This window comes from Macrobrachium rosenbergii, chromosome 43 (genome assembly GCF_040412425.1).
Source record: "Macrobrachium rosenbergii isolate ZJJX-2024 chromosome 43, ASM4041242v1, whole genome shotgun sequence".
Lineage (NCBI taxonomy): Eukaryota > Metazoa > Arthropoda > Malacostraca > Decapoda > Palaemonidae > Macrobrachium > Macrobrachium rosenbergii.
In genome coordinates, this window is record NC_089783.1 from 32,967,285 (window position 1) to 32,994,234 (window position 26,950).

The window sequence follows — 26,950 nt, forward strand, 5'->3', positions numbered from 1 at the left end:
CTGAAGCAGCGGCCATATTGTTCCCTGAGGCGCTTTGGCCTCGCCATCAGACGGACGCGCCTGGGTCCGCTCTCAATTGTGTTTTGGACTTAGCAGTGAGCGGATGTCCATTTTCCTGCTCACTCATCCCACAGGACCGACAACCCTTGCTCCAAGTGTGATGCATCTCGGTTCAGGATATCCCACTGGATAGCTCCTTTGGATTCCTACGGTAAGCCTAAGGCGAACTTGAGTATTTTGGAGCCTGTTTTTCCTCCTCCTGAATTATTTCTTGGCTTTTGTTAATGAAACCTCTGCAAGTAAACCCATGATTCACCACGTGTACTTCTCTCTCTCCAGTCATCTCCGTAAATCCCCCTTCCTTGTTGACCCTCTTCAAAGCCACTGCCACCCATTGTTTGCATGCTAGTTAAAATTCATATTAGGAACAGTGCTAATAAAGTATCTTTTGACTGGCTGTGCCCTCCATGTGCCTCCCAATTGGTTGGAGCAATCTTTTAGCATTCAGGCATGATACTGTAGCAAGTTAGGGTATCTCGATGGTATGGAGTTATTGCCTTAATTCATGCTAGGCCTATAGTCAATTCAACCTCTCTCTTTCTGAGGGATGCCTTTATCGTGTGTGACAGGACAACTCTTGGCTCACTTTCATTTGTTGCCAGAAGCCTCTATTTGCGACGGAACAAAGGAATTTCACCTTTTACAGCACCATTAGATAATTACACGTATTTTATTTGGTTAATCACATGTGCTCCTAGTTATAATTAATTTGCAAGCTATGTTATTATTTCCTAAGTAAACGTTGTTAATTATTAACCAAGTATAATTACATCTTGCAGTAACTTGACTAAAAAGAATAAATAAGGTTAGTATATATCTTCGCTCCATTCCTCTCAGTTTTTTAGTTTTCTGAAAAGAAAACTATTGTGCTGGCTTTGTCTGTCCATCTGCACTTTTTCTGTCTGCCCTCAGATCTTAAAAACTGCTGAGGCTAGAGGGCTGCAAGTTGGCATGTTGATCATCCACCCTTCAATCATCAAACATACCAAATTGCAGCTCTCTAGCCTCAGCATTGGGCCGTGGTTAAAGATTCATGGGCCAGGTTCATACAGCATTATACTGAGACCATCGAAAGACAGATCGATTTTCGGTGGCCTTGATTGTACGCTGTACAGAAAACTCGATTGTGCTAAAGAAACTTCGGCGCATTTTTTACTTGTTCTGTTTTACTGTCAGCCATTTTAGAGCATTCCTTTGCCAATCCATGGCTGGGCAAGTAAAAAAAAAAAAAAAAAAAAAAAAAAAAAAAAAACAAACAGGCATTCCAGCACTGAAAAATCACAACAAAAGACACAGATTAGCAAGAGGCCTGGATGTATTAATAGGTGACTTTCTCCTGTACACTGTTCATTACTGTTAAATTCAGAACTACTTTTAGGAAATTTTAATCTCTTAACACCATTGTACACAACTTCTTAGATATTCTAACATTAGTATAATAGCAGTGATTGCAAAAATAATGCTGAAAATTAAATAAAAACAAAGGATCCTCCTAATATGCAAATTTTCTCAAAGAACTACAGGTCATACTGAAAAAAAAAGCCGATCTCAATATATAAACAAGAGAAATACTACATACCATAAGCAAATCAATTTGACAACGGCCTTCCGTGTTGATACTTTTGTTTTCACGTCTTCCCATCTGTTTGCTTTGCAGGACTGCATCTTTAATAACAGACCTGAAGAAAAATACTTGTAAATAAAACAACAAATTTATCTCAATGGAAAGACTCCAAAATAATGATTGAACAATATATGAAGTATATTTAGCCTTACGAAAAGATACAAAAAGAGGGACTACAGTACCACAAATTTTATCTTATGTAAAAGACCCTTCAATAATATTTTGACAATACATACAGTATATTTTACTTCAGGAAAAATGATTAAAAAAAGGGACTGCTACTCAATGCCTGTAACATAATACAGCTTAACATACCTTATACTTTTTACTCTTCCCAAAAAAGGAAAAGTCTGTGATTTTAAATGATTTGCCCGATTGAGTAAATACGGCAAATCAAAATTGTTTATATTGTATCCTGTAATGATGTCAGGATCTACAAGTCGCAAGAATCTTGCCCAGCTCTGAAACGATGTGCAAAAAAAAACAAGAGATGAATGTCAAGTAAATTCCAAAAAATAAACAACAGCTTGTAACTTGCATGGAAATCATAGGTTGCATTAAGGCTAAAACCACATTTCATATTTATCTAAATTTACATAGAAAAATTCTGTTTAATCCTTAAGGGATGGGCTAATATATCACGCAACCCCCAAGATCGGGCAAACTTTAAGGTTGGCCAATTTAAGAAAAAACACATCAATGGAAAGCGGAAGATATGCAAATGCACATGGTGCAAGAAAAAAAATTCTAAAAAATTTTCCCTACCTTCCACGGCAACTGAAAGGATTATTTACAAACCTGGGTGGGGCCTCTTTTACAAAACACTCGTAAATTTTATCAAGCTATACATGTTTTTTCTGATAATTTAATATATTTTATTTTGTAAAATTATAATTACAGCTCACACAATATCATAACAGATAAGAACTAAAATCAGTAACAAATTCTGAGTATATTTGTTGTAAAATATTTACATAAATTTACCGAGATCGGGAGATGCACTAACTTTTTTGTAGGTATATATACATGTTTTTTCCTACTATTTCTTTGCAAAATTACAATTATAACTGACATCAAATCATAAAAGGTAAGAACTAAAACCAACAGCAATCCCTGGGTATATTTATGAGCATATAAATAAAAAGACATCATGGGAAAGAGAGGAGCAAGACATCGCCCCATCAAGTCACGAACAATACTGATCCCCCTGAGATGCCCACTGACCGAGATGAGCTGAATTCTAAAGTTGCCACGATTCATTTCTGGGCCATTGAAGTGATGGACACTCTTTCCCGCTCGATACAGCCAAATCATATGGTGGGTAATATTAATACTCCTCAGAGGGGATCTGTCCACCACTCAAAACCTGTTTTAGATCCTCTCATGAGGGGATCTGTCCACTAAGGGTTAACTCATTATGTAAATATTTAATTCTATCCTAAAGACACTCTTTAATACTATACTCTTCTAAAGACGAAAAAATGAAAATGTGCTAATAACAGAAATTAAACTACAAGGACACGTACGCACATTGTATGGACACTCAAAATAGCTGTTAATAACATGACTGGTAAACACTTATAAAAAGACAGACCCAGTGTTAGAAACACCTGTAAAATACCAAAGGAATCTTTTAACATAAAACTTTTTGAGTATATATACCACACTTCATTATGAAAAAAATTACCATTTCAAATTACCTCCAACATTTTTTGCTCATCTTCAAAAGACTGAACTTTGGACCCAACAATTGAAGCACAATCTTTCAGAGTGAATATTGTGCGAATAAAGGGGTCAGTCTCTCCTTGACGGACAACCATGTTTCCAATCTGAATAACTGGGTCCTTCTCAGGTTCAGGAAATACACCTGTAAAGTATTTTTTTATTATTAACTGACGCATTTTAATCAATATCAGTTACTTAACTCTTGATCTGAAGGACTCTTCTACAAGAAATGTATGTCAAAATAAATTCCAGAATAAGGGTTATCAACAGCAACTTTCACAGGAATTCGTCCAATTATTAATATATATACTTAATATATATATATAAATTGTCATGAAAATAACTATTCAAATAGATTTTCCCCACGAAAAGTTTTTATAAACCTTTTCATTACAACTGGATGAAAGAACCTTTGAATGCTAAATATAAGCCCAATGCTTATTCCCTTTTTAATAAAACAGCAGATCTCAAAAATAGCACTACACTGATAAATCACAACTCTTTTAGCTTAAATTTCCAATAAAATATAAATTTTTTTTGGTTAAAAAAAATTCAGCTCCTCTTTGTGGAATCTGTAATTTTGAACAAGCCCTAAAAAATTTTGCTCTGAGGCTCAAGTGTTTCTGTATGTATAGACGTAGTGAGACTACTGTGTCCAATTCTCTTTTGACCATGGCAATGTACATAAAAATTAATAAAATACAGAAACTTTACATAAAAAAGCAGTTTTGCATACCTTTGCGTCCAGCACATTCAATATCAAATGAGAGAATTCTCAGTGGTGCTATACGTGCCCAGTCTCCCTCTGGTGCATGAGCAATGAATTTGTTCCATGCAACATCAACCTAGGTATGAAATGTAGAATTAGTACTCAATAACTGTAATGTTAACTGTACGCCAAGAAGAAATTCTAAGCATGCAGATAAGTCATACAGAAAGTGATCAAGAGTGGAAAGAAACCATCAGATGTATAACCTGTATGGGGAAAATGTAACATAACAAAAGTTTAGGAAAAATGGCTCACAGATATTTTGAAAACTGGGATCTTTCAACCAGACAAGATGCCTTTAATGACGAGACTTGCTTATGTATTATCTTTTCCATGCAAAAAAAATTTACCTTTCCAATAAAATTCTATAAATCCATTGGCATGGAAACTTGATTCATGATTTCAATTAATTTGCTGATGCTGCCACATTTCTCAGATATCACACAGGTCATACGACTGGTCATAGCAAAAAGGCTAAAAACCACATTTTTATAATAAAATAAAGTTTTATGTATACTTACCAAGTAATTACATAGCTATCAATTTCTATTAACTGGCAACTAAAATTTGAAAATTTGCAGTGTGGTAGGCTAAGTTTGGGTTTGTATGATGAAAGATGATGTGTGTGAATTGATTGTTTCATTTTTGTGATGTTTTTTATTATGTTTATATTTTGGTTTTTTGTTATGAATGTCTAATGTATGTTTTCATGTTTTTTCTTTTCTCTTTGCAGTTTGCTTGAGTGTGATAGGGTAGAGTAACTGGCTTCCCTTCACCTGAACCAGAAGAGGCTTTACCTGGAATAGGAAATCGACATTGGGCAACTACTAAAGTAGTCGAACAGTTGGTGTGACCGAACCATTTTCAAGTTCCACAGAGTGGAAGTTACTGTATTATATGTCAGTGACTGTCAAAAATGGGATCGGGGTTAGAGAAAGTGCTCAAATATCTGTAGGCTGATTTTGTTGCGAATGAGATCTCAGATTCTCGTTTGGAAGGAGAGAAGGGCTTTGGTGTAGAAAAAGACTGCATGAAGAAATTCCAAAGTAATTCCTCCCTCAGCTTGGATACCATAGCTAAAATAAACTCTGTAGTGATCCCCAAATTGTGTGTTGACTTTCGTGATTACCTTGGACTATTCTGAGATGAAGTGCTGAGAAAGATAATGACCTTGAATGGGATACACGCCAGAGTTGGATTATTTGTTGATAACATTTTGACTATTGATAGTATTAAGTTAGGCTAAGTTAAGCACAGGAAAATTGTTTCTTCATCCCGGATATGGCCAGCTTTTCACTTACAAATGCTAACTAGCTTCCTAACACTTCATTAATTGACAAAAGAGACAATGACAGCTTCGTTCAAGCTTGAAACTTGGAAAACTGGTTCCTTACCTCCATCTGGCAGCGTGTGTCTAAATCCTTACTGGGTGACCTAATAGCCCAAGTACCTGGAGGTAGTTCTACCCAGGAGCATCCCACCAAATGAGTATCTGTCATGAACCTGAAATTTGAAAACTATGCATCAGAAACAAAGAAAATATTTGCAGCCGAGTCTCAAAACATTCCATACTTAAAATGGAACGAAAGAGACAGATCACAATGATGACTTGTTCAAAATTTGAATCTTCATAAATAATTTCTTCAATTACAAAACTACTTCAGGCAACATTATTACTATTAACATCAATAAAAATAACAATAACTATGAGGCTAGGAATACTATCAAGCCATAACTAACGCATAAAATGTGAAGAATGATGTCTAGTTAGCTTGCGCAGTCAACACTAGGTAATTCTAAAGGCTCTTTACACAGCCTTTAGATTCATGTTTCATTGCTTTCTGCCGTTCTCTTTCACTGCTACTCTTTGATTTCTTCCTAATTAGCAGGCAACCAGGCAATGGTACTCACCACCTTTCCCTCCCCCTTCAGTTTATGAAGAAAAATACAGTAAAATGACAAATTTCAAAAATAATTTGTATTTTTCATAACTAACAAACCAGCGGTCTTAACACTAACATGAATCTTCTAGCGCCAGCTGGAACCGGTGAAAAAATTCAATACAATTGCATATGCAAAGAACTGGTGGCATCTGTCCTCTGTCCGAGTTAGGTAGGACAGCCACCGACCCAAGCTGGGACTCGTGACATCTCGGTTATTCTTCCAACCCAGGTTAAACTGGCAGAGGAGTGGTTAGAGAAGGGCCTTAAATGTTAAGACTGCAGGTCTGTTAGTTTTGAAAAATACAAATTATTTTAAAAATTTGTGATTTGTTCATACATGGAACAAACCTGGGGTCTTAACATTAGGATAGACTTACTCTTGGTGGGAGGTAGGTACCATTAACCGATTGGAGATTTGCCACACCTGGTCATTCTTCCTGTATAAGAGAAATCTAAGAAAGATCTAAACCTCTGAACCTTAAATATGTGTATAACTTAGGTTCAGACTTCTGGGTTTCAATACACTGCCAAAGTTCATTACATAAGCGGAAGATGAAGAGCTACTGTTCAAATAACAAACCAATGCAGCCACCTATCTTAGCTTGTTATCATCCCTCTCTCTCCTTGCTAAAGAGAGGAATGTTCTGCTACTGAAAAGTAACTTTATTCATTAATGATTACTCTAACAGCATTGCCACTGTACTCACCTGTATCATGTCCGTTCCAGCTCATGATGGAAAAATCAAACTGTCCCACTAGGGGCACTGGATGAGCTACACAACTTGTTGAGCGGCCAATACCAGACCCAACGAAAAAGTGTCCAAGGATCTATGGGCAATATCCTTCAGGTAGAAGGAAGTGAAAGTGGTTTGGTGACGCCATGAACCAGCATTCAAAATTCTAGGAACAGATAAATTCTATTTGAATTCTAAAAAGGAACTGAGCCCTCTAACGTCATGTGCTCTTGCATGTACGATATTGGCTGAAGCAACTGATAATAATGAATATGCATTCATGATCGTTTCTCGTAGCCAGAACGAGATTGTATTCTTGGACACTCCTTTCTTGACTCGGCCTGTGATAACAAAAAGCCTTCAACATCCCAGTCTGATGTAGAGTCCTTTTCAGATAAGCAGGCAGTGTTCTGACAGGACAGCAACATTTCGTCAGGGTCATTGTAAACAAAGTCTCCCAAAGAAGGTATAAAAAAGAAGAAGAATCTGTCATCATGAATTGAGGGATTTTGAGGGATTTTGAGTCTTAGCAATGAATTCCAGGACAAATTCAAAAACTGCTGACCTCCAACCCCTGGTATATTTGATATCATAAGACAGGCCATGTAACTCGCCTACCCTTTTTGATGACACTAACGCTAGCAAAAGACTGCTTTCAGGGTCAAATGTCTATCCGAAGCTTGCTACAATGGTTCATAGGGGGCTCGAGTAAGGCTAGTCAATACAAGAGTCAAATCCCAACTAGGGGACTTGAGCTCTCAGGGAGAACAGGACTGCTCAAAGCTGTTAATCAGCATAGATATCTCCCAAGATGTAGTTATATCCACATCCTTTATACGTAGAATTAAAGCCAAAGCAGCTCTGTAGCCCTTGATGACAGACACAGAAAGAAGTTTTCTGTTCTTAGAGAGACTAGGAAATCAGCTATCTGGTACACGGACGTCGAGGACTTTCTGAGATAACCTGACATCTGAGACGCTATTTTTCGAGAAAAGCCTCTCGCTCACAAGAGACACTTGATAGTCTTCATCCGTGAGAGATAGGAACGCTATCGAGTGATGATACCTCTCCACATGAGGTTGACAAAGTAGATAGTGTCAGGCCAATATATCTCTCGGAACCTTTGACAGCACAAAAGGTAGATCCAGAAACCATTCTGGCTGAGGCCATAAAGGAGCTATCAGAGTCATCTAGAGATTCTGCAATCTCATCACTCTGTTCAGGACATGACAAATCAGGCAAAACAGAGGGAAAGCATACAAATCCAGGTTGTCCCATGGATGTTGAAGGGCATCCTCTGCCACTGCAAATGTGTCTGGGACTACTGAACAATTGACCTCTAGCTTCCTTTTGAATCTTGTAGCGAAGAGATCTATCTTTGGCCTCCCCAATATGCGAAATAGCCTGTCTGCAATCTCCTGATGCAGAGACCATTCTGTTCCCAGAATCTCTCTGCCCATTTAGTTTGTTGGCCACTACATTCCTTTTGCCTAGAATGTATCTGGCCATTAGATCCACTGGGTTGTTTATGGCCCACTGATGTAACTGGACTGTTATATATTAGGTGAAGTTGGCAAGACACCAGGCCCTGTTTCTTCACATAAGCTACTACCGTTGTGTTGTCTGACATCAAGACAACAGAGTGCCTCATCACCCTCTCTTGCAACTGCTGAAGTGCTAAAAATGCTGCCTTCAACTTCAGCACATTGATGTGCAGCCTGCTGACTCCACTCTCCGGAGGTCAAGAGTTCTTCTAGATGAGCCCACCCAATCTTCGGAAGAAGCGTCTGAGAACAGTAGAAGTTCCGGAGGGTGAATGAAGAGGTATCCCCAATGTTAGATTGTTGTCATCCAACCACCACAGCAGGTTGCTTCTCACTTCTGATGACAATGGGACTTGCATGTGAGGGGAATCTCTTGCTGGAGACCAAAATTCCTTCAGTCTCCATTGTAATGACCATAGATGTAGACAGCCGTGAGGAACCAGCTTCTCCAGAGAAATCAACAAGCCCAGAGCAACCTGCCACTGTTTCACTGGTTGTGTTTGTTCTGACAGAAAGGCAAGAGCTATTGTCCTGAACTTCTCAATCCTCTGCTCTGACAGAAAAACTCTTGATGTTACTGAGTCTATCACCATTCCTGGGTAAAGAATCCTCTGATTAGGGATTAGATTCGACTTTTCTAAATTTACTACAATGCCTAAGCTGTGGCAAAGTAGTCGATCCCTGTCTTGAATCAGCGTTTCTCTGGAACTTGCTAAGACCAGCCAGTCATCGTGGTACCTTAGAAGTCTGATCCCCTAAGAATGAGCCCACGTTGACACCTTGAATTGAAACACCTTTTCCCTAAGATTGAAGCGAAGAAACTTCCAGGAGGAAGGATGGATTGGAATCTGGAAATATGCATCCTTCAAGTCTATAGTCAGCATAGTGTCGCTGTCCCTGACTGCTGCTAAGACTATTTGTGGAGTCTCCATTCTGAACTTTGTCTTCCTGACAAACAGGTTCAATGTTGACAGATCTATGACTGTCCTCTAATTGCCACTGGCCTTTGGGACCGCAAAGACTCTGCTATAGAACCCTGGCAAAGGACGCTCTACTTGCTCTACTGCTCCCTTCTCCATCATCTTCTTCACTTCCTCTTTCAGTACTAGGTGTTTCTGAGATCCTGGATCGTAAGAGAGGTGCAGGAGAGGTCAATCTGAAAGGAGTAAAGTTGACTGGGAGTAGGTAACCTACCCGAAGGACATCTACTACCCACGGCTCTGTCCCTTATCTCTACCACATACCCCAGTGGCTCACCAGGCATCTCCCCACTGGTGGCAACAAGTTGGGAGAGGCGCCCACTCTATCATCTCGTACCTCTGCCCGTATTTCCCCTCCCTCTTGTAGCACGGCTCTGAAAGGGCCGTTGTAGCATAGTTTTCTTCAGTGAAGAGGTCAATTGAGGAGGCTTAGGTATAGGAGCAGGTCTCACTATCTTCTTCGGTGTATGCTGTTGTGTCTATCTTCCAATATTAGGTCGAGTAGCAGCATATTCACTTACTGCCTGCTGTACTTGTCTGTTGTTTGTATCAGACCGACATTTATCAATCACCATTCCAGCAGCAATTGAGACTCCAAAAATATCACCATTCCTAAGTGACGATAAGGAGTCAGTATCCACTGACTGGGCTACCTTGGCTAGGCCCACGTCCCTTCTCATCAACAGAATATTGGCCCAGGCATCAGCACTCGATTGGTTAAGTATGAGATGGCCTTTGAACCAGACTGGAGCAATCTGAGAAAAGCTGTCGCATCCACCGAACTCCTTGCAGAAGCAGATGAGGTAATTTTGGCCAGTGCTGCCGACCATAAATCTAACCAAGATGCTGTCTGGAAGATTGAAGACGCTGTCAACTCCAATGCAGCCACTTCTTGACACGTTAGGGAGGGACACTCTGCCCTAACCTGATCCAAAGTTAGGCCCCGGCCGTAAATGTACATCTGAATTGATCTGTCTACTCAGTAGCGAAACAACAGGTGTTGTATAATATATCCTATGGCGAAGTAGAGGGACTGGGAGAAACTTGAAAGATCTGTTCGATCGTAACAAGTTATCCCGACCCAAGATCGTTGAATTCACATGACAAAGGGCTGAATCTGCATGACTGGAGCATGGCAACTTAAAAGAAGTCTTAACATCCTTCTTAGGACCTAAAGGGCTTCGGTACCTGTAGGAGCTATCATGGAAGGAGTTTCAGTCCTCTTAGAAAGAATAACGAACTGATGAATCAGATCTACAACCTCTGCATAAGAAGAAAGAAACTCCTGAAGTGGAGGAACAGGAAGATCCCAAAGAACCGCTCTGGAAACCGAAGAACCTTTCTCGCATGACGGATGAACGCTGTACATTCCTCACATCCAACTGCTCCGGAGACGAATTACGACCAAGCCTACCCACGCTCCTTTGGTCATGACCCACTGAAGAGGAACCACAAACCCCTCTGGGTGAATGAGACCTGGATTGATGGCCCGATGGATGGCTACTATCCCCATCCTCCAACAGCCTCGAAACTACATGGCTGTTCACATCTGCCCGGGTGTTATCAAAAGAATCTGCAATGCGAGACCTCTGTATATACTGTTTACCACAAGGCTTCCTAAATCTAATTTTAGCTGAATTTCAGAGTGCTGCATCCAGACTTGAAATGCAAATTACAAAATCACTGTGTGTAATAACATACCCAAGCTGCATTGCAAAATGCTAGATTACACTGTATGTTCCTTACTGAAACATTAATCTACAATTTGGACATCAAAATTATTGCAAACACAGTATAAGCTTTCAGTACTCCAAAGTAGAAAATAAGCAAAATAAATAAGGATGAAAACGTCAGAAACAAGCATTTTACACATACACAAAAAAAAAAAAAAAAAAACCCACTGAATATTTTGGTTACCAAAACTAGTTCATCTGAAAGATGTATTTTTTTTTTTTTTATCATAAACAGTATATCTATTTGTAATTTTTTTTCAATGTTTTCATTATATTAAGGAATATTTGCAGGACCATTTCTCAGATATTTTTGCTCTATATATGTGTGCATTATTATCTACTTTTTCCTCTACTTGGTCTACTCAGCAGTGTTTAGCTCCTATGAAAGATGCTAAATCGTTCACCAAATATTTCTATGATTTGTCACATCACATCATTTGGGCACCTATTAGTACCAAGCAATCATAGTGAGGATAATCTCAAGTATCCAAATCTATTTTGATATCATGCTGAACCATTTCTTAAGAACTTAAGATTACTGGATAACTCATGAACCTTCAAGTGAATTCTGAGTATTTGCCTTGTGATATCTGAAGTGTATAAATGGCTGTATGATTGTATTCGTGTATTCAGTGTTGTGAACTTCATGAAAATTTCTCTCATAAATCACAAAACCTAAATTAGACACAAATCAGTGCTAGTACAGAATATTTCTAATTATTCTCATTTATTTTTTCCTTTACAAAACTTGACCTACTTTTTAATAAATTTATGTTTTGTTTGATAAGCTATATGAAATACAGGTAACTCCACTGTATTTGGGTATGAAAACTGTTGATACAGGCTAAAGGGGTGGGTGGATTAAAAGTACTTTGAACTGCCATATGTTATTTACGTGAAAACTGCAGTTTTTATATTGTTTCCTTTATGATGGTCCAAAATTAAATGCATTTTAAACACAAATTTACAGGAAGGTATCTAGTGAAGGTGGAAAAACCCGTTCTATTTGTACAAAGAAAATATATTACAACATTTAGACTAGAGGACAAGAAATTTCAAGTGTTCAAGACCCCTTCCATTCACTCCATCTTGCCTGTCACTCAACTAGAGAGGAACTTACCTTTAAAATATAATTTTAAATCACCAGCAGTAAAAGCTCAAGTAGATTATTACTATTTGCATTCCATTTAAGAACACAGTAACAGACACCAAATGCAATTACTATATACCCATACAAGAAAACAAGAAACACTCAAGAAATCTTACCTGATCTCGAAATCAATGTTAGACTCATAAGCTTCATAAACTGGCATTCCAACACCATCCACAGACACCTTGCCTTCCCCAAGTAAACGTTTAGCAGCAGCTATCAGCCTTGGTAGTGCTAAGGTTATCTTCAAAAAGGGTACTTGCTTGTTACCATGGTACCCATAGATGCTTTCTTTCATTACCATGTCAACTGCCAAAACAGCTTCTGTAATCCTGTCCTTGTTGGATTTCATATCACTGAACACAACTTCATTTAATGTTCTCTGAAATGAAAAGTTGAAATTATCTGTTACAATCAGTATACACAACAAGATTAACACAGTTTAAGAATTACCTAAATCATGCAATGATTGCTATACAAACCTTCTAAAGAGCAGTTTTTAAATACCTTTAAATAACATTCAAACTACTAAAATAACTTCATGAAGTCTTTATAGCACATCAAACATCTCATTTATAGACAATGTCACTTATGAATAGCTGCAAATGAGAGCATGTTTTCTCTAAGAAGTTCAACTTTGCAAAGAGTAACACAATTGTGGAATAAGACAATTCATTCACCAGTGGTACAGCTTATTTCTGGTTGCTAAACAACATATCAATTTGGTTTACATAAAAAAAATATTTGCATAGCTAAATTATAGACAGAAAATTAAGAAAGTATCAGAACTATGTAATTACACAAAATTTAAAGCCAATCTTCAAATGAGTCCCTTAGATACATATAAAGCCACATTTTCCCTTTTTATTAATTAAAACAAGAGGAAATGTCCTTATCTTATAAAACTCTTTCACAGCTAAACCTCACATATAGATCTCATGCTGATGACCTTGAGAGATGTAGAACACTGAAATGGATGCCTATCCTAAAATCACCAAATATATACACAAGAGTATGTAAAAAAATAGTAAATCAATTACCACCCTGAATTACTAAAACTTGCAGCACTGAAACATATATAAGGGATTTTCAAAGGGCAAGGAAGGCACAAAGGAACACACTACTATAAATAATGTACTCACCTTAAATATAGGTAAGTGAGATTCTTTAAATGTCACAGGACAGGTAACATAAAAGTAAGGTGAGAACCCATGGACATGACAACAAATGGTGTTCCCTGCATCATTCACACCAAACATCCTCATTACGGGTACTCGGCCGATCTGCTGACCTGGCATCCCAGCGACTGGACTGCCTGAGAAATAAGACCAAAAATTAGGAAAATATAAGTACAGTACACAAAAGGGCCTATGTGCCAAATGATTTTTCTGTAATTCCTCATCCTATTCATACTTGCAGAAGAGTACCTAAAGCATTTACTTTTGCTAGTGAGATGTTAATGGAAGACCTACCTAGATCTGGGTGGAGAGTGCACATGATAGTATAGAGAAATCATTCCATGTCTAACTGCACAAATGAAAAATTATGGTTATGATCTAACAAAATTTCAAAGCTAATTTAAAATAAAAATTTACTAAAATAAAAAAGATCACTTCAAGAACATAAGGTAATCTGCTAGTATAACAATAACCATCCAGAATTTAAAACTTCCAATTTAGTTACCTCAAAGGGTCTCTAGAAGTTTGGACGAGATACTTCTTGCAGGGGAGATAATATTCTATGTACAGTATAATAAGATGCAATGAGGGTATCTTGGTTTTAGCTGAGGGACAATACATAACTTCCCTAGGGTTGAGACTTGCTGTCTTGATCCTGATATTACATCATTTTTAACACTATGAACACACTAATAATAATAACAACAGCAATGGCAACAACTTTATCATCATCAATCAACATGAGCAAGGATTTGCATAAAAAGGGCATACAAAGCCATGAGGTCACAGAGCAGGCTTAAGAAGAATACACTGCCTACGTGGAGAAAAAGACATGATATACATAAACGACAATAATGGTTGCAGCAATTACAGATGTGTTTCTACTCTTCTTGCACTCTCCTGGGCTATGCCTCAGTTAATGATCACTCGTACGCCGAAGCATTAGGCCTCTTACACAAACCCATGATGTAGGCAATAGTAGATAATCAAGCTCTCTTCTTTCTTTGTTGTCACTGAGTTGTGAAATTTATCAATTTTCTTATTTTCAGTTTTTTTTGACAACATCTGGATATGTGTTGTTCGTTAACAACTACAGGCAGTCCCTGGTTAACGGCGATCCAGTTTTACGGTGCTTGTCTAGCGACGAAAATCGGCAATTTTCAGCGCTGAAAATCGCTGATTTCCACTTATCAGCGCCGATAATTGGGTATTGGGGCCAATACATACCTAAAAGAGGCGTCGATAACCGAAAATTGGTGCTGATAAGCACGAAAACTCTCCAAAAAAGCGCCGAAAATCGCCGATTTTCGGTTATAATCTCACCATCAAAACGGAACCCCTGCCGATAACCGGGGACTGCCTGTATATATTCAGCGAATACAGTATGTCAGTTGTTAACTTAAAGATTTGCATGGAGTTCCATGCATGAATGCTTTTCTGACATTACCATAGACAGCAAATTAGAGCCTGTTTATCATTTTAAACTATTACTGTTCTCCATTGTTATTTTTCATTTGTCTCTCCAGATAAGAAAAAGGACATAGAAGAAATCCTAGGCCTTATGGAACTTTAGCTTTTATGTACAAGGGCACTGGAGAGAACCCATTACATGCTTGACTGTGTAAAGGGAAAATCTGATATAAAGTATTAATGATTTTTATATTTAACAACCAACATATTTGGGGGAGGAGGTTGCAAACTGGACCAAGGCTTCTTATCAGTTGTTTTTATTCTTTTATCCAATGACAAGAAATCAGCATGTGAAGTGCATATGTCATACCATATCAATTTTTCTGTCCTATCTTATCTTCGCCTACTGTGAGAGGAGTGCTTTAACATATTCATTCTTAAATGAATATCAGGCCTTTAAGTACTCACCACGTCCTCAATGCTAAACCTTTAAGTACCCACCATGTCCCAAATACTAATTACTGATGAAAAGAAAAACATTACCATCCATGGAGATAGTAATCTCATCTATACAGGTAAGCTCATCTCATCTCAAACTCTTAGACTGAGTTGTAGCATCAATCAAGTTTATTTTGCAAAATCTTAATGTTGACTTGTGGCATAAACATAAACTGAGTTCATTTTGTTTGATGCAGAAAATGTATTATAACGAACATCCTCTACACTTTTTTTTGCCAGATCTAACTGTTTTTGCTCACAACACTAGGCAGGCTGCTGCTGCAAACAGTGTGTTGTTTTCTAGTACAGTACTAAGTTTAAATACTTTTGTTTGCTAAGAGTTTTACCTTGGCTACATCTAGAATGTCACATAGTTTACCCAGTGCAGTTGTGGAATCTTCTGATCTTTTAAGTGTTTAAGCAAGGAGCAAATTCATTCCTGCTTTCTGCTGACAGCTTCTGAATTTAGGTGTATCAGTGTTCTGTTTCCTCATACTTATTCAGTTATCACCTTGTCATACAACTTGCCTCTGTAGGCTGATTTCCCTTTGGACCCCTCTTGTATATATATATAGTCTGTTGACCCTGCACATAAGGGGGCTTTCAGCTGAATGAACCCTATTCATATGGACCAATCCCACAGGGGCCACTGTCTTGAAATTCAAGCTTCCAAAGAATATGGTGCTCATTAGGAAGTAAGAGAAGGTAAAGGGAAATACAGAAAGAAAAGATCTCACTTATTAAAAAGAAAAAATAAATGAATAAATCAAAGAAAGAAAGAAAAGTTCGTGTTTACTGTGAAATACACTAATTGTGAATTTAAACCATGTACTGAATAATGAAATTTCATGAACAGAAACTATTTAGGGTTTTTTTTGTAGTCTATTTATATTACTCAGGTGCTGACAGTTGATACATAGGATAATGACTGTTTCTGGCTAATAGGTTTGATTTATAAAGGTTATTCTTGTAAAAATTTATAAAGGCAGCAGTCATCAGATGATTGTTCGATATACATTTGACTGTTCATCAATCTTTCTTCAAAGTTTTCCAACCCAAAATTTTTACCCAATTACCCTATGATTGCTGTTATCCTTGTGCCTGATTGTTTTACTTCATGAATCTTGCAGAACTATAATTACAGTTGGGATTTGTATGCAATAAATACAGTGCAATAAATACATGGCCTTTCATGGCTCCGGGGATGGAACACCTTCGGTCTACGTGACAAGTCAGTAGTCACTGCATAACATACATAGGCCATAATGATGGTTATCAAAATTGTATCTTAATCTTTCCTAGTACTACACTGAAGTATCTTTTAAAAGCAATTGACAATTTATAGGCTATACAGTTATGGTTCATTGGCATTTGGCAAGTATCTACATCAGTTACTTTTTAATATAATTTATTTTTAATTAAGTACTACGCCTAGGGAGTGTCCTTTTATTCAAATGATTAGAATGTGCCTACTCAGGAATTCTTAAAATTGTTAAAATTCTCATCACCCTTCCAGTAACTACTGCCAGCAATGAATGACTGTTTTCAGTGCTTAGTTTAGTTAAAACGTATCTACGAACTACCATGAAAAATGAGCGCTTGAATGACTTGCTTCTCATGGCCTCAGAAAAGGAGCTTGTTAAAAATCTTAACTATGACATACTGGTTAATAATTTTGCAAAATTAAGATCAAGGCAGTATCCACTAATGCAGTAGATAATATCTGAAGTACATGAAGCATATGTTTCTTTTAAAATTTCCTTAGCGGAACCTTGTTAAAATTATGCACCATTTTACCTCTACACATTTTCCCCAAGCTTAAGATCTTCCTGTTCACATCAACTTTTCTTGTTTTCCTGAATGACCCTTGTGTAGGTAGTGAGCTATATATAATGTAACATGTAAATTGCAGATATTCTAGGACCAATACTGTGGTTTACAACTTGATTTGTTTAGAAATTTCCACTAACTTTTCATCTTCATCTATTATCTCAAAATTTGATGTAGGTACAGAATTTTTTAAGGAATAAAAATTCTTAAAATTTCCTTAAGTGGATTCGCATTGCTCCTATTTTGTTGATATTTCTAAAAAATTTTCTCAGGGGGCCTTGCAGCGGCCCCCGGACCCCCCGGCTGGTTAGGCTCGCTTTGCTCGCCCCCCTCCCTTTTCAGGAGAGGGAGGGGGGCCTCAAATAAACCTTTGTCCAACCCCCACAAGGAAAAATGAAATGACGCCCCTGCAATCAGGCAGCAAGAGAGACCAAATTAGAATTAACCAACTTCTTTTCCTGCATCTCTTTATCCCATCTTCTAGTTGAAAAAGTAAAAGAGAATGATAAAAGCATTGTTAGTAATGTTATACTCTTGCGTAAGTGCGTACAGCCATAAACAACCAACCGAGAAACTGTTGTTTCGCTTATCACCGAATCGGATAACAACAGCTGTTCTGCTTTTATTTCAACCATCCTATGGTAATACACAATTACCATAGTTACAGTACAAATGACATTAAGTAGAATAGGACTGATATATCTTTACATTATACCCTTATTCGGTATGGATAAAAGATCAGCAAGGAAATATACTGCTAAATTTAAGCTGCAAGTTGTAGCTGAAGCTGAGAAAACAATGTTCACGCTGCTAATGACTATAAATTATCGTGCATCAGCAACATGGATGAAACGCTACCGAAATTAAAATTGGAGAAAAAGTATTTTAATCAAAACTACTGGGCACGGAAGAACACATTACTGCAATTTTTATGCGATAAACGATAAATATGTAAAGCTAGTATTATGATGAAATCAAGTGAAAATAGTGAATGGAATCTTGATTTTTTTTACACAAAACAAACGTTCCCAAACAGCCAATGTCATCTATTAATGAAAAAAATAGCTAAGTTAATTTCCCAATGAGATGTATTTAAGTTATATTTCGACTTAACAACACTTTGTATAACGAAAAATAACCTTGCCCCATAAAAATAAAGTATCTAGAGATTCATTTACACTAACTAGAAGCTAGAAAAGCGCTCTGAACTGAGTTAAATAAAGCTAAATAAACTTAACGTGTAATCAATTTCCAAACCAAAACATTGACTGCTATGATCGCAATTTATAATACAAAAGCAGTATACGAATATATACAATAATATTGGATACAGTGAATTAAGGCATAACATTTCAAAAGATCCAAGGAAAAGATGCATATTCATTGTGTTGATGTTCATATAATATGATATGTGAATATAGAATACAGAGTACAGTATAATGTAGGCTAGGCTACCATATATGTATACAATATACCATAGTGTAGGCTAAGCTAATTCTTGTTTGTTAATCAATTTCTCTTTTTATTGAATTATCATAAGTCACTCTTCATGAACCTGCAGAATTAGCTGATATTAATAATTACTATACCACGTATGTATAGAGTATACTTTATAGTGTAGGCTAGGCTATTATGTATACTGTACATGGTACCAAATATCCTAGTTGTAAGCTAGGGTATATTAGAGATACTTTTTTTCCAACAAACTATGGGTTATTTTTTAACCTAACCCCATTGTAAGTAGGATAATACCAGTATAAGCATTTTTAGTTTTTTTTTGTGTTTGAACTATCAAAATACGCAGTTCTAGTGTTTTCAGAAGGGTTGACCGTATTCCTCGAATAGGCTATTTATTATGAAGATATGCCAATAGTATAGTGTATAATGTACTGTAAAATTGGTTTTATTACCTTTATTATGTTTATTTCACAATGTGAATCTTTTCATGTATGTCGGTGGTTATCGCACTGAGGCCGAGGCTAGCCTACTGATAAACATCACTTAGAATTCAAGGTTTGATTTTTAGAATGGTAGTGCAGTATAAGCCAACCCCCAATCTTTAGGGGGTGAATTTTAGGATTTATATAAAGGTCGTCTTATACGCGGAAATATATAGTAAGCAAAGAACTTTAGTCCTCACCAATATAATGATCAATCTCAATTTGTTGAAAGATGAGTGATTCTTCCTTTGTATTCATGGTAGGAAGGGGTGGTCTTTCCCAGCTAGGGTCAATGTCTCTGTCATCATCCACAATGACACTGCTTTGCTGAAAGACAAATCGTTCAACTCAATAGTACAATAAATAATCATCTAAAAGCTATCACCAAAATTTACAGCTGACTAAAGTAGTTAATGAAAATTTAATGCACTATAGTTGGATTAATCACAGTGCTTACAAATATTAACAAAAAATAACATTTTTTAAAGTAAATTGGGTTTTTCCTAACTATACAAACCTGAGGTCCTTTACATTAAGAATTACTTACAGCGCAGCTGGAAACGGCCGTTGAACTTTCAAACTAGGTGGTTAGGCAGTTAACTACTGTCCTGCCTGCCCGGATGTAAACATTCCAATTTGCCTTTCAGCCCAGGTGTCAGATTGAGGAGTGGTATGAGGTGGGCATGAAAATGTAATGTAAAGGATCTCAGGTTTGTATAGTTGGGAAAAATTACAATTTACTTTAAAAAATTGTGATTTGTTCCAACACGATATATAAACCATCGATCCTTTACATTAGGAAGACTCACTGGTTGGAGGGAGGAATCTGAGTGAGCCTCTATGAACTGACTGGAGTTCGCCACACCTGGGGCTCCCTTCCTGGTTGACAGAGTGAGGAATGGAAAACTTGCCTATGACAAATTGGTTAGGTTATAGGAAACGCAAGATCAATTGTCAGTCTTCTGGGCCTTTTCATATGAATGAGGAAGGCATCATTTCATATAAAAATAGGCTAGGATGAACCTTAAAAAGTCGGCAACAGTAAGGCAAATACAAGTATTGGGTTTGTCTTATTACCATGATCTCCTTCCTCCCCTTGCTAGAGGAAGGAGTGGGTTTACTTCTATGATCCTGTAAAGAAATAGAATGGAAGCTCAAAGTGTATGTTTACCTGCAACAACTGCCAGATCCAGCATGTAACAGCTCGAATCCACTCTGCCCACAGGAAGGGAGCCAGGATGAAGAGGAGGACGAGGGCCAGTCACTCCCCCACTCATCCTCACATCTTAGGAAGATGCAACCCTGTCCTGTTAGAGGAGCCAGGTAAGCTACACAACTTGTTGAGCAGCCATCACAGGTCCCAAAGAAAAGGTGTCCAAGGATTTGTGGGGAATATTCCGAAGGTAGAAAGAAGTGAAGGCAGTCTGTTGAGACCACACCCCCGCCTTCAATACCTGAGGAACCGTCAGGTTCTTCTGGAATGCGAATGTCAGATCAGTACTCCTGACTTCGTGAGCTCTCGGATGGAAGGTACCGGTGTTGTCTTCTCCAGCAGCAGGGTAAGCTCTCCTAGTCGTCTCACGAAGCCAGAAAGAAATTGTGTTCTTGGACACTCTTTCTTGGTCGAGCCAGCACTAACGAAGATGACGAGTTCTCTTCAGATAGTGCCACAGCGCTCTAACAGGACACAGTAACATCTCATCTGGGTCATTACCTACATAGTCCTCTAGGAGGGGATCATGTAGGACTCAAACCTAGTGTCAGGGATTGATGGGTTCTGAGTCCTCGCTACAAAGTCCGGGATGAAATCGAGCGTAACTGATCCCCATCCCCTCAAGTGTTTAACATCAAAGGAAAGTCTGGTAAGTTCTCCTGCTCTCTTCGTCAATGCCAGGGCAAACAGGAAGACGGTCTTGACGATCATATCCCTGTCTGACAACTCTTGTAAAGGCTTGTACAGTGCAGAGTCAGGCTCCTTTGAACGAGTCACATTCCATGCAGGGGGCCTGAGGTCCCTGGGTGGGCAAGACCTCTCAAAGCTTCTCATCAGTAGACAAATCTCAAAAGAAGAGGAGATGGCCTGAGGTCCCTGGGTGGGCAAGACCTCTCAAAGCTTCTCATCAGTAGACAAATCTCAAAAGAAGAGGAGATATCTACCCCTGTCAGCCGCAAGACTAGGCCAAGTGCGGCTCTTTAGCCTTTTACGGCTGAAACGGAGGGAAGCTTCTTTCGGCGAAGAAAGACAAGGAAGTCCACGACCTGCTGAACAGTAGCTCTGACCGGAGAGATACCACGTCTACGACACCAACCACAAGACGGCCCACTTTCCCTGATATACCACTGCAGAGGACTGCCTGAGGTGTACAGCCACATCTGTTGCTGAGCGACACGAAAAGCCTCTCAGTCGCGGGAGATGCTGGATAACTGGCAGCTGTGGAGCCCTGGACTGCACTGCCTGGTGGTACTGACACAGCAGGTTGGGCCAGGGAGGAATCTCTCTCGGTGCCTCAGAAAGAAGAGCTAGAAGGTTGGGATACCAAGCAGCCTGGAGCCATCAGATTCAGGGTGATCATCACTTGGCTGATCACCCTGAGAATCAGACAAAATGGAGGAAAGGCATAGACGTCGAGGTTGTCCCATGGGTGTTGGAAAGCGTCCTCCACAGCGACCCATGGGTCTGGCACAACCAAACAGAAGACCTGAAGTTTCTTGTTGTGCCAGGTAGCGAACACATCTATGACTGGACGCCCCCACACATCGAACAACCCCTCCGCGATGTGTGGGTGAAGGGACCACTCTCTCCCTATCACCTGATTCTGGTGGCTGAGCTTGTCTGCCACTACATTCCTCTTGCCTGGAATGTACCTGGCTGACAGCTCTAACGAGTGGGCCAGAACCCACTCGTGCACCTGTATCGTCAACTGAGTAGGCAGAAGGGACACCAGGCCCCCCTTGCACTCTTGGAGGCCAGGAAGGCTGCCCTGAATTCCAGGATGTTGATGTGAAGGGGCTTGTCATCTTGGTGCCACACTCCCAAAGTCAGCAACTCCTCCAGGTGTGCACCCCATCCCTCGGTCGATGTGTATGAGAACAGAAGCATGTCCGGAGAGGGTATTAAGAGGTTCCTGTCGTCCATCCACCAGTCTAGGTCCTTTCTCACCTCTCCCGAAAGGGGGATGGCAAAAGGACTGGGGGTCTCGAGGCTGAGACCAGTACTCCTTCAGGCGCCACTGCAGGGAACAGCTTCTCCAACGACGACAGGTGACCGATGACGACTTGCCACTGCTGAGCTGGCTGCTCCTGTCGAGACAGGAACAGCTGTGCTGCCTTCCTGAACCTGCTGATACAAGAGTCCAAGGGGGAGACTCTTGCTGCTACTGTATCTATCAGCATCCCCAAGTACTTAATCCTATGCTTGGGGGTGAGATCTGACTTCTCGAGATTTACTACAATCCCTGGATTGTGGCAAAACTCGTGGAGCCAATCCCTGTCCAGAAGCAACTGCGAGTGAGAGCTTGCCAGGACCAGCCAATTGTCGAGATATCTCAACAAACATATCCCGTGTGAATGGGCCCAAGCTGACACTAGGGTGAGTGCCCACGACTGGAACACAGTCTCCCCGAGGAAGAAGCAAAGGTACTTGCAGGAGGAAGGATGGATGAGTATTTGGAAATATGCATCCTTCAGATCCACCGTAAGCATGAAGTCGCTCTTCCTGAAGGAGGCGAGCACGGAATGAGCTGTCTCCATTGTGAACCGAGTCTGGTGAACGAATCGGTTCAGGGGAGAAAGGTCTATGACCAGTCTCCAGTTCCCCACAGCCTTCTCCAAGAGAAAGACACGGCTGTAAAAGCCTGGGGACTGATCTGACACGATTTCCACAGCGCCCTTGCTCAGCATGGCTTGCACCTCTTGCTTGAGTGTGAGATCCTTCGTTGAACCAGTAACATAGGTAAGGAGACAGACTGGAGAGTTGGTGAGTAGGTATCCCTCCCAAAGGACACCCACTACCCAGGTCTCGGCTCCATATCGCTGCCATGTTGCCCAATGGCTCGATAGGCAACCCTCCACCACTGGCAGAGGGGAATGCCGCTCCTAGTGTTTCCCCCTCTTCTTCGCCTTGTCCCCTTTACTGGACTGGAAAGAGGGCTGAAAGGGGCGGATTGCCCGCCCTTCTGGGCGGAAGGAGGAGGCTGGGTGTTCCCGTGGGAACAACCCTTCGAAGTCTGGGACTTCTTGGGGGCTGAGGAAATGCTAGCATGACCCAAAGGCCAGGCCACAGTGGAGAGCAAAGACCCAGAGGACTTGAACACTGTCTGGTGGACAAGGTGGTTGCTGTCTTCGGCCCAATGCTTGTCCACCGCAGCATCTACCAGCTCTCTAGGAAAGAGGGAGGCAGAACCCAGCAATGGTCCATTCCGCAGGGTCATTGCCGACTCGGGACCTACAGACCTGGCGAAACGAGAAAGGACTGCATCTCTTCTCTTTTGCCCACAGGTTTGCCATCTGGTGGGCAATGTAAGAGATGGCTCTACCTCCAGACTGGCACAGCCTCCTGAAAGTGGAGTCTTCCCAGGCATGATAGCACCCGAGGAGGCAGCCACTTTGGATACTGTGAATGACCACAGATCCAGCCAGGAGAGCTGCCATAGTGGTGGCTTCCAGGGTTGCTGCTTCTTGCTGTGAAAGGGAGACTCCTTCCAGCGAGAGACCCAGGCCTAGGCGCACCAGGTCTGGGTCAACCTGCTTGGTCGACAATGCCCTCTCCGAGGGCGTATAGAAGCACTTCTGTCGAGGCAGAGGAGTAGGAGGAAGTAGCTTGTCCGAGTGGTTCAAACGAAGTGAATTCTCTTGCCCAGAAACAAGATTATTCAATCAATGATTGAGGACTCCCTCAGCAAATGTGGACCATGGCAGCCCTACCGAAACCTAGGATTCTGTTTTTCGACTCCAGAAGGATTCGAGACGCAAAGGACGATCCACAGACAAGGCCGTGATCCTTCCCCAAGGTCGTTGTGCTGATCCGTCAGCACAATGACCTCTGCAAAAGTCCTCTGTATTTTAGGGGTGTCCGCATCCCGGGGGAGAGGACCCTCGAGTCCTTCCAGGGTGCGGTCTTCCCTATCTACTCTCCTGGCAGGAGGGAGAACCTCAGCAGACCCCTTGAATCACTCCTGCACTACGCGGGCGTATGACCTAGTCGATCTGAGGACCGAGCCAGAAACGTATGAACTGTAGTTGAACTCTGGGGAGAGGACTCTCCAGAGTTCCTCCTATCCAACTCGCACCTCCCAGAGAAACTCCAGGAGGTTGAGAAGACAGGTGAGAAGGATCGGGGACCCCCGCCGGTCCTGCTGGCGGAACCAGCAGGAGGGGCAGACTGAGAGTGGCCATCAACCTGCGGTGATGACAGCAACCCGGGTCCAGGAGAGCATTTTCGTCTTGGCGAAACGCTGTCCCGAGGAGTGTAGCGGTTCACGCGAGCCAAGCCAAGCGCTCAACTCAACCGAGCCAGGCCGACTGCACGAACGTGATCAGGGACTGGGTGGAGTCAAATGCACGGCTGGCTGGCGAGGACTTGCAGTGTCCTCTTGACAGACCAAAGTCTTCTTTGAGGCCGGAACCTCACGAGAAGACTGTACAGGGGATCTCCGCTCTGTCTCTCCAGATGCTTGACTCAAGAGACTGAAGCACCAACCTGAGAACCTGGCTTGACACTAGAAGCAGTGCCAGCCGAGACACCTGCATGCCTTTGCTCGTTCTCCCATCCTGTGCCCAAATCGGTATGGTGAGTGGACTCTCCGATACCGGTTCGGGATACCTAAGTCTCCTTAGAGACCTGGGTACTTGGAGCGGCTCATGAACAAGCACCCAACACAGTGCCAACCTTTGAAGCAGAACACTAAACCCAGGGGTTAGCGATTCGGTTCCCTGACCCGAAGGTTGGGAAGAGACGACAAGAGATCCCACTGCTTCCCCCGTGGAGGGAGACAGTCCCTTAGAAGTCCCAGGACGGGATTTCTTAGGGGGGTAGAGACAGCCTTCTTCCTCAACTGTTGAGCCTAGAAAGAAGGGAAGGAGGTAGCAAACGATGAAGACGAAGTACGCGAACACGACGACACATTCCTAGACCTCTTCTTCGACTTCTTCAGGATGGCGGTCATATAGCCCATCCAAGAGGGAGCAGCTGGGGTGGCCAGGGTAGCAGGGGCCACCTGGGAAGCAGGTACATCATCTAAGGGAGCGGTGACTGGGGCAGCTGGGGCAGCCAGTACAGCTTGGAAGCCAGGAAAGCCAGCAGCAGTCACTGGGGTGACCAGAATAGCTTGGGCAGGCGGAGAGCCAGGAACAGCAGGAGCTGGAACAATCGTGTGAGGCACGGTGGAGGTCACCATCATAGAGAGGTCTGGGCTGGGACAGCAGGGCCACAGCAAAGCCAGGAGGTAGGGGCACTACGTGCTGGGATGCCGGCACGGCAGTCCCAGGTGAGACGAGACAGCTATCAGCATCTTAGCGAAGGCCATTATGGGTACAGTACTGGTGGCAGAGGTAGCCGCAGCGTGGGTTACCACTGGAGCACCAGTCAGATGGGACAGGAGGCCCTCCAGGGATGGAATGCCAGAAAGACCCAGGTGGAGCCAGGCTGCTGTCAAATCACTTGCCTGCTTCCCGAGGGAAGCCTCTACCGCCAAACCTGAAGTGGAAAAAGTCGGGTTAGGGGAGGGAGTCTCTCTCGCTCCGGGGGCGAGGATAGGCCCCCTACAAGAGGTTGCCCTGATTGTCCCCCCCACAACTGTTCCACGCCTCACGAAGCGAGCAAAGAAGACGAAGGGGAGTCCTCTCCTGATGGGGAAGCTTGCCAGGAGAGAGAAACAATCCCAAAGGGTTAGCCACCAAGGGAGTCACTGGGGCGTATATCCCTCAGATGACACCTTGAAAGGGTTCCTCCGGTACTGTTTCCTCTCTTAAAACTTTGCCCACTGCTCAGCCGACCAGGAACAACACTCGGAACAAGTAGAGTCTCTAGAACACATGTGCCCCCTGCAAGAGGAGTAAAGGGTGTGCGGATCCACACCAACATTAGATCTAGAGCACTTCTTCCCACCAACCCCAGGACACACGCTGGGGGAAAGCGGCTTACTAGAATTATTACCTTTGTGAGTTTGCATTTCAAACACACAAGGCAAACCATACAAGGAAAAAAGAGAAAGATCCCACCAGGAAAAATAGCTCAATGGAAGTCAGGGCAGAGAGGGAAGAAACACGTCTGCACTGCACGACAGCTGAAAGCAAATTGGAATGTTTACATCTGGGCAGGCGAGACTCCCACCTCTGGACGGTAGTTAACTGCCTAACCACCTTTTCTGAAAGTTCAACGGCCATTTCCAGCTGCGCTGTAAGTAATTCCTAATGTAGAGGACCGATGGTTTGTATATCATGTCAGAACAAACAATCACTATACAGTAGTTGGTTAAAAAAAAAAAAAAGAGAGGAAGAGAGCTGAGTAAGAACTAACTGAATTGTTGTAACAAAATTAATACCATACTTACCTGAATGTCGTCATAACCTTGTGACTCCATTTCATCTATTTCAGCTGCACAATCAATGAATGTATCATCAAAAGCCATATCATCATCATCTCCCCTAGTAAATTGAAATTAAAAGAATCAAATTTTAATAGTGTAATGCAATAGTTTTAAAAATACATTTACTGAATTATCATCTGAAATTCTGCTAGACAAAAAACTTAGCAGAATAACCGTTATTAATCAAATAATGAATGTGTGTAAAAGTGGCTACTGATTTTTCTTTTTTTATCAAGCCATTACCTA

General features: G+C 41.1%; 2 protein-coding genes across 3 annotated transcripts in view; one reads left to right on the forward strand and one right to left on the reverse strand.

The window, feature by feature from the left end:
• Positions 1-26,950, reverse strand: part of DNApol-delta (DNA polymerase delta) — a 55,749-nt gene that overhangs the window by 20,909 nt on the left and 7,890 nt on the right. For both annotated transcript variants that reach the window (XM_067086971.1, XM_067086972.1), the window contains exons 3-11: positions 26,669-26,762; positions 19,319-19,445; positions 13,405-13,577; positions 12,379-12,644; positions 5,573-5,681; positions 4,146-4,254; positions 3,385-3,551; positions 2,000-2,145; positions 1,640-1,739 (exon numbers count right to left, since the gene is read on the reverse strand). In XM_067086971.1, the coding sequence (XP_066943072.1) occupies positions 1,640-1,739; positions 2,000-2,145; positions 3,385-3,551; positions 4,146-4,254; positions 5,573-5,681; positions 12,379-12,644; positions 13,405-13,577; positions 19,319-19,445; positions 26,669-26,762 (1,291 nt within the window). The remainder of the gene's footprint in view (positions 1-1,639; positions 1,740-1,999; positions 2,146-3,384; positions 3,552-4,145; positions 4,255-5,572; positions 5,682-12,378; positions 12,645-13,404; positions 13,578-19,318; positions 19,446-26,668; positions 26,763-26,950) is intronic.
• Positions 15,277-26,950, forward strand: part of LOC136828760 (cytosolic Fe-S cluster assembly factor NUBP2 homolog) — a 42,235-nt gene continuing 30,561 nt past the window's right edge. The window contains exon 1 of the mRNA XM_067086976.1: positions 15,277-15,425. Coding sequence (XP_066943077.1) covers positions 15,375-15,425 — 51 coding nt within the window. The 5' untranslated portion in view covers positions 15,277-15,374. The remainder of the gene's footprint in view (positions 15,426-26,950) is intronic.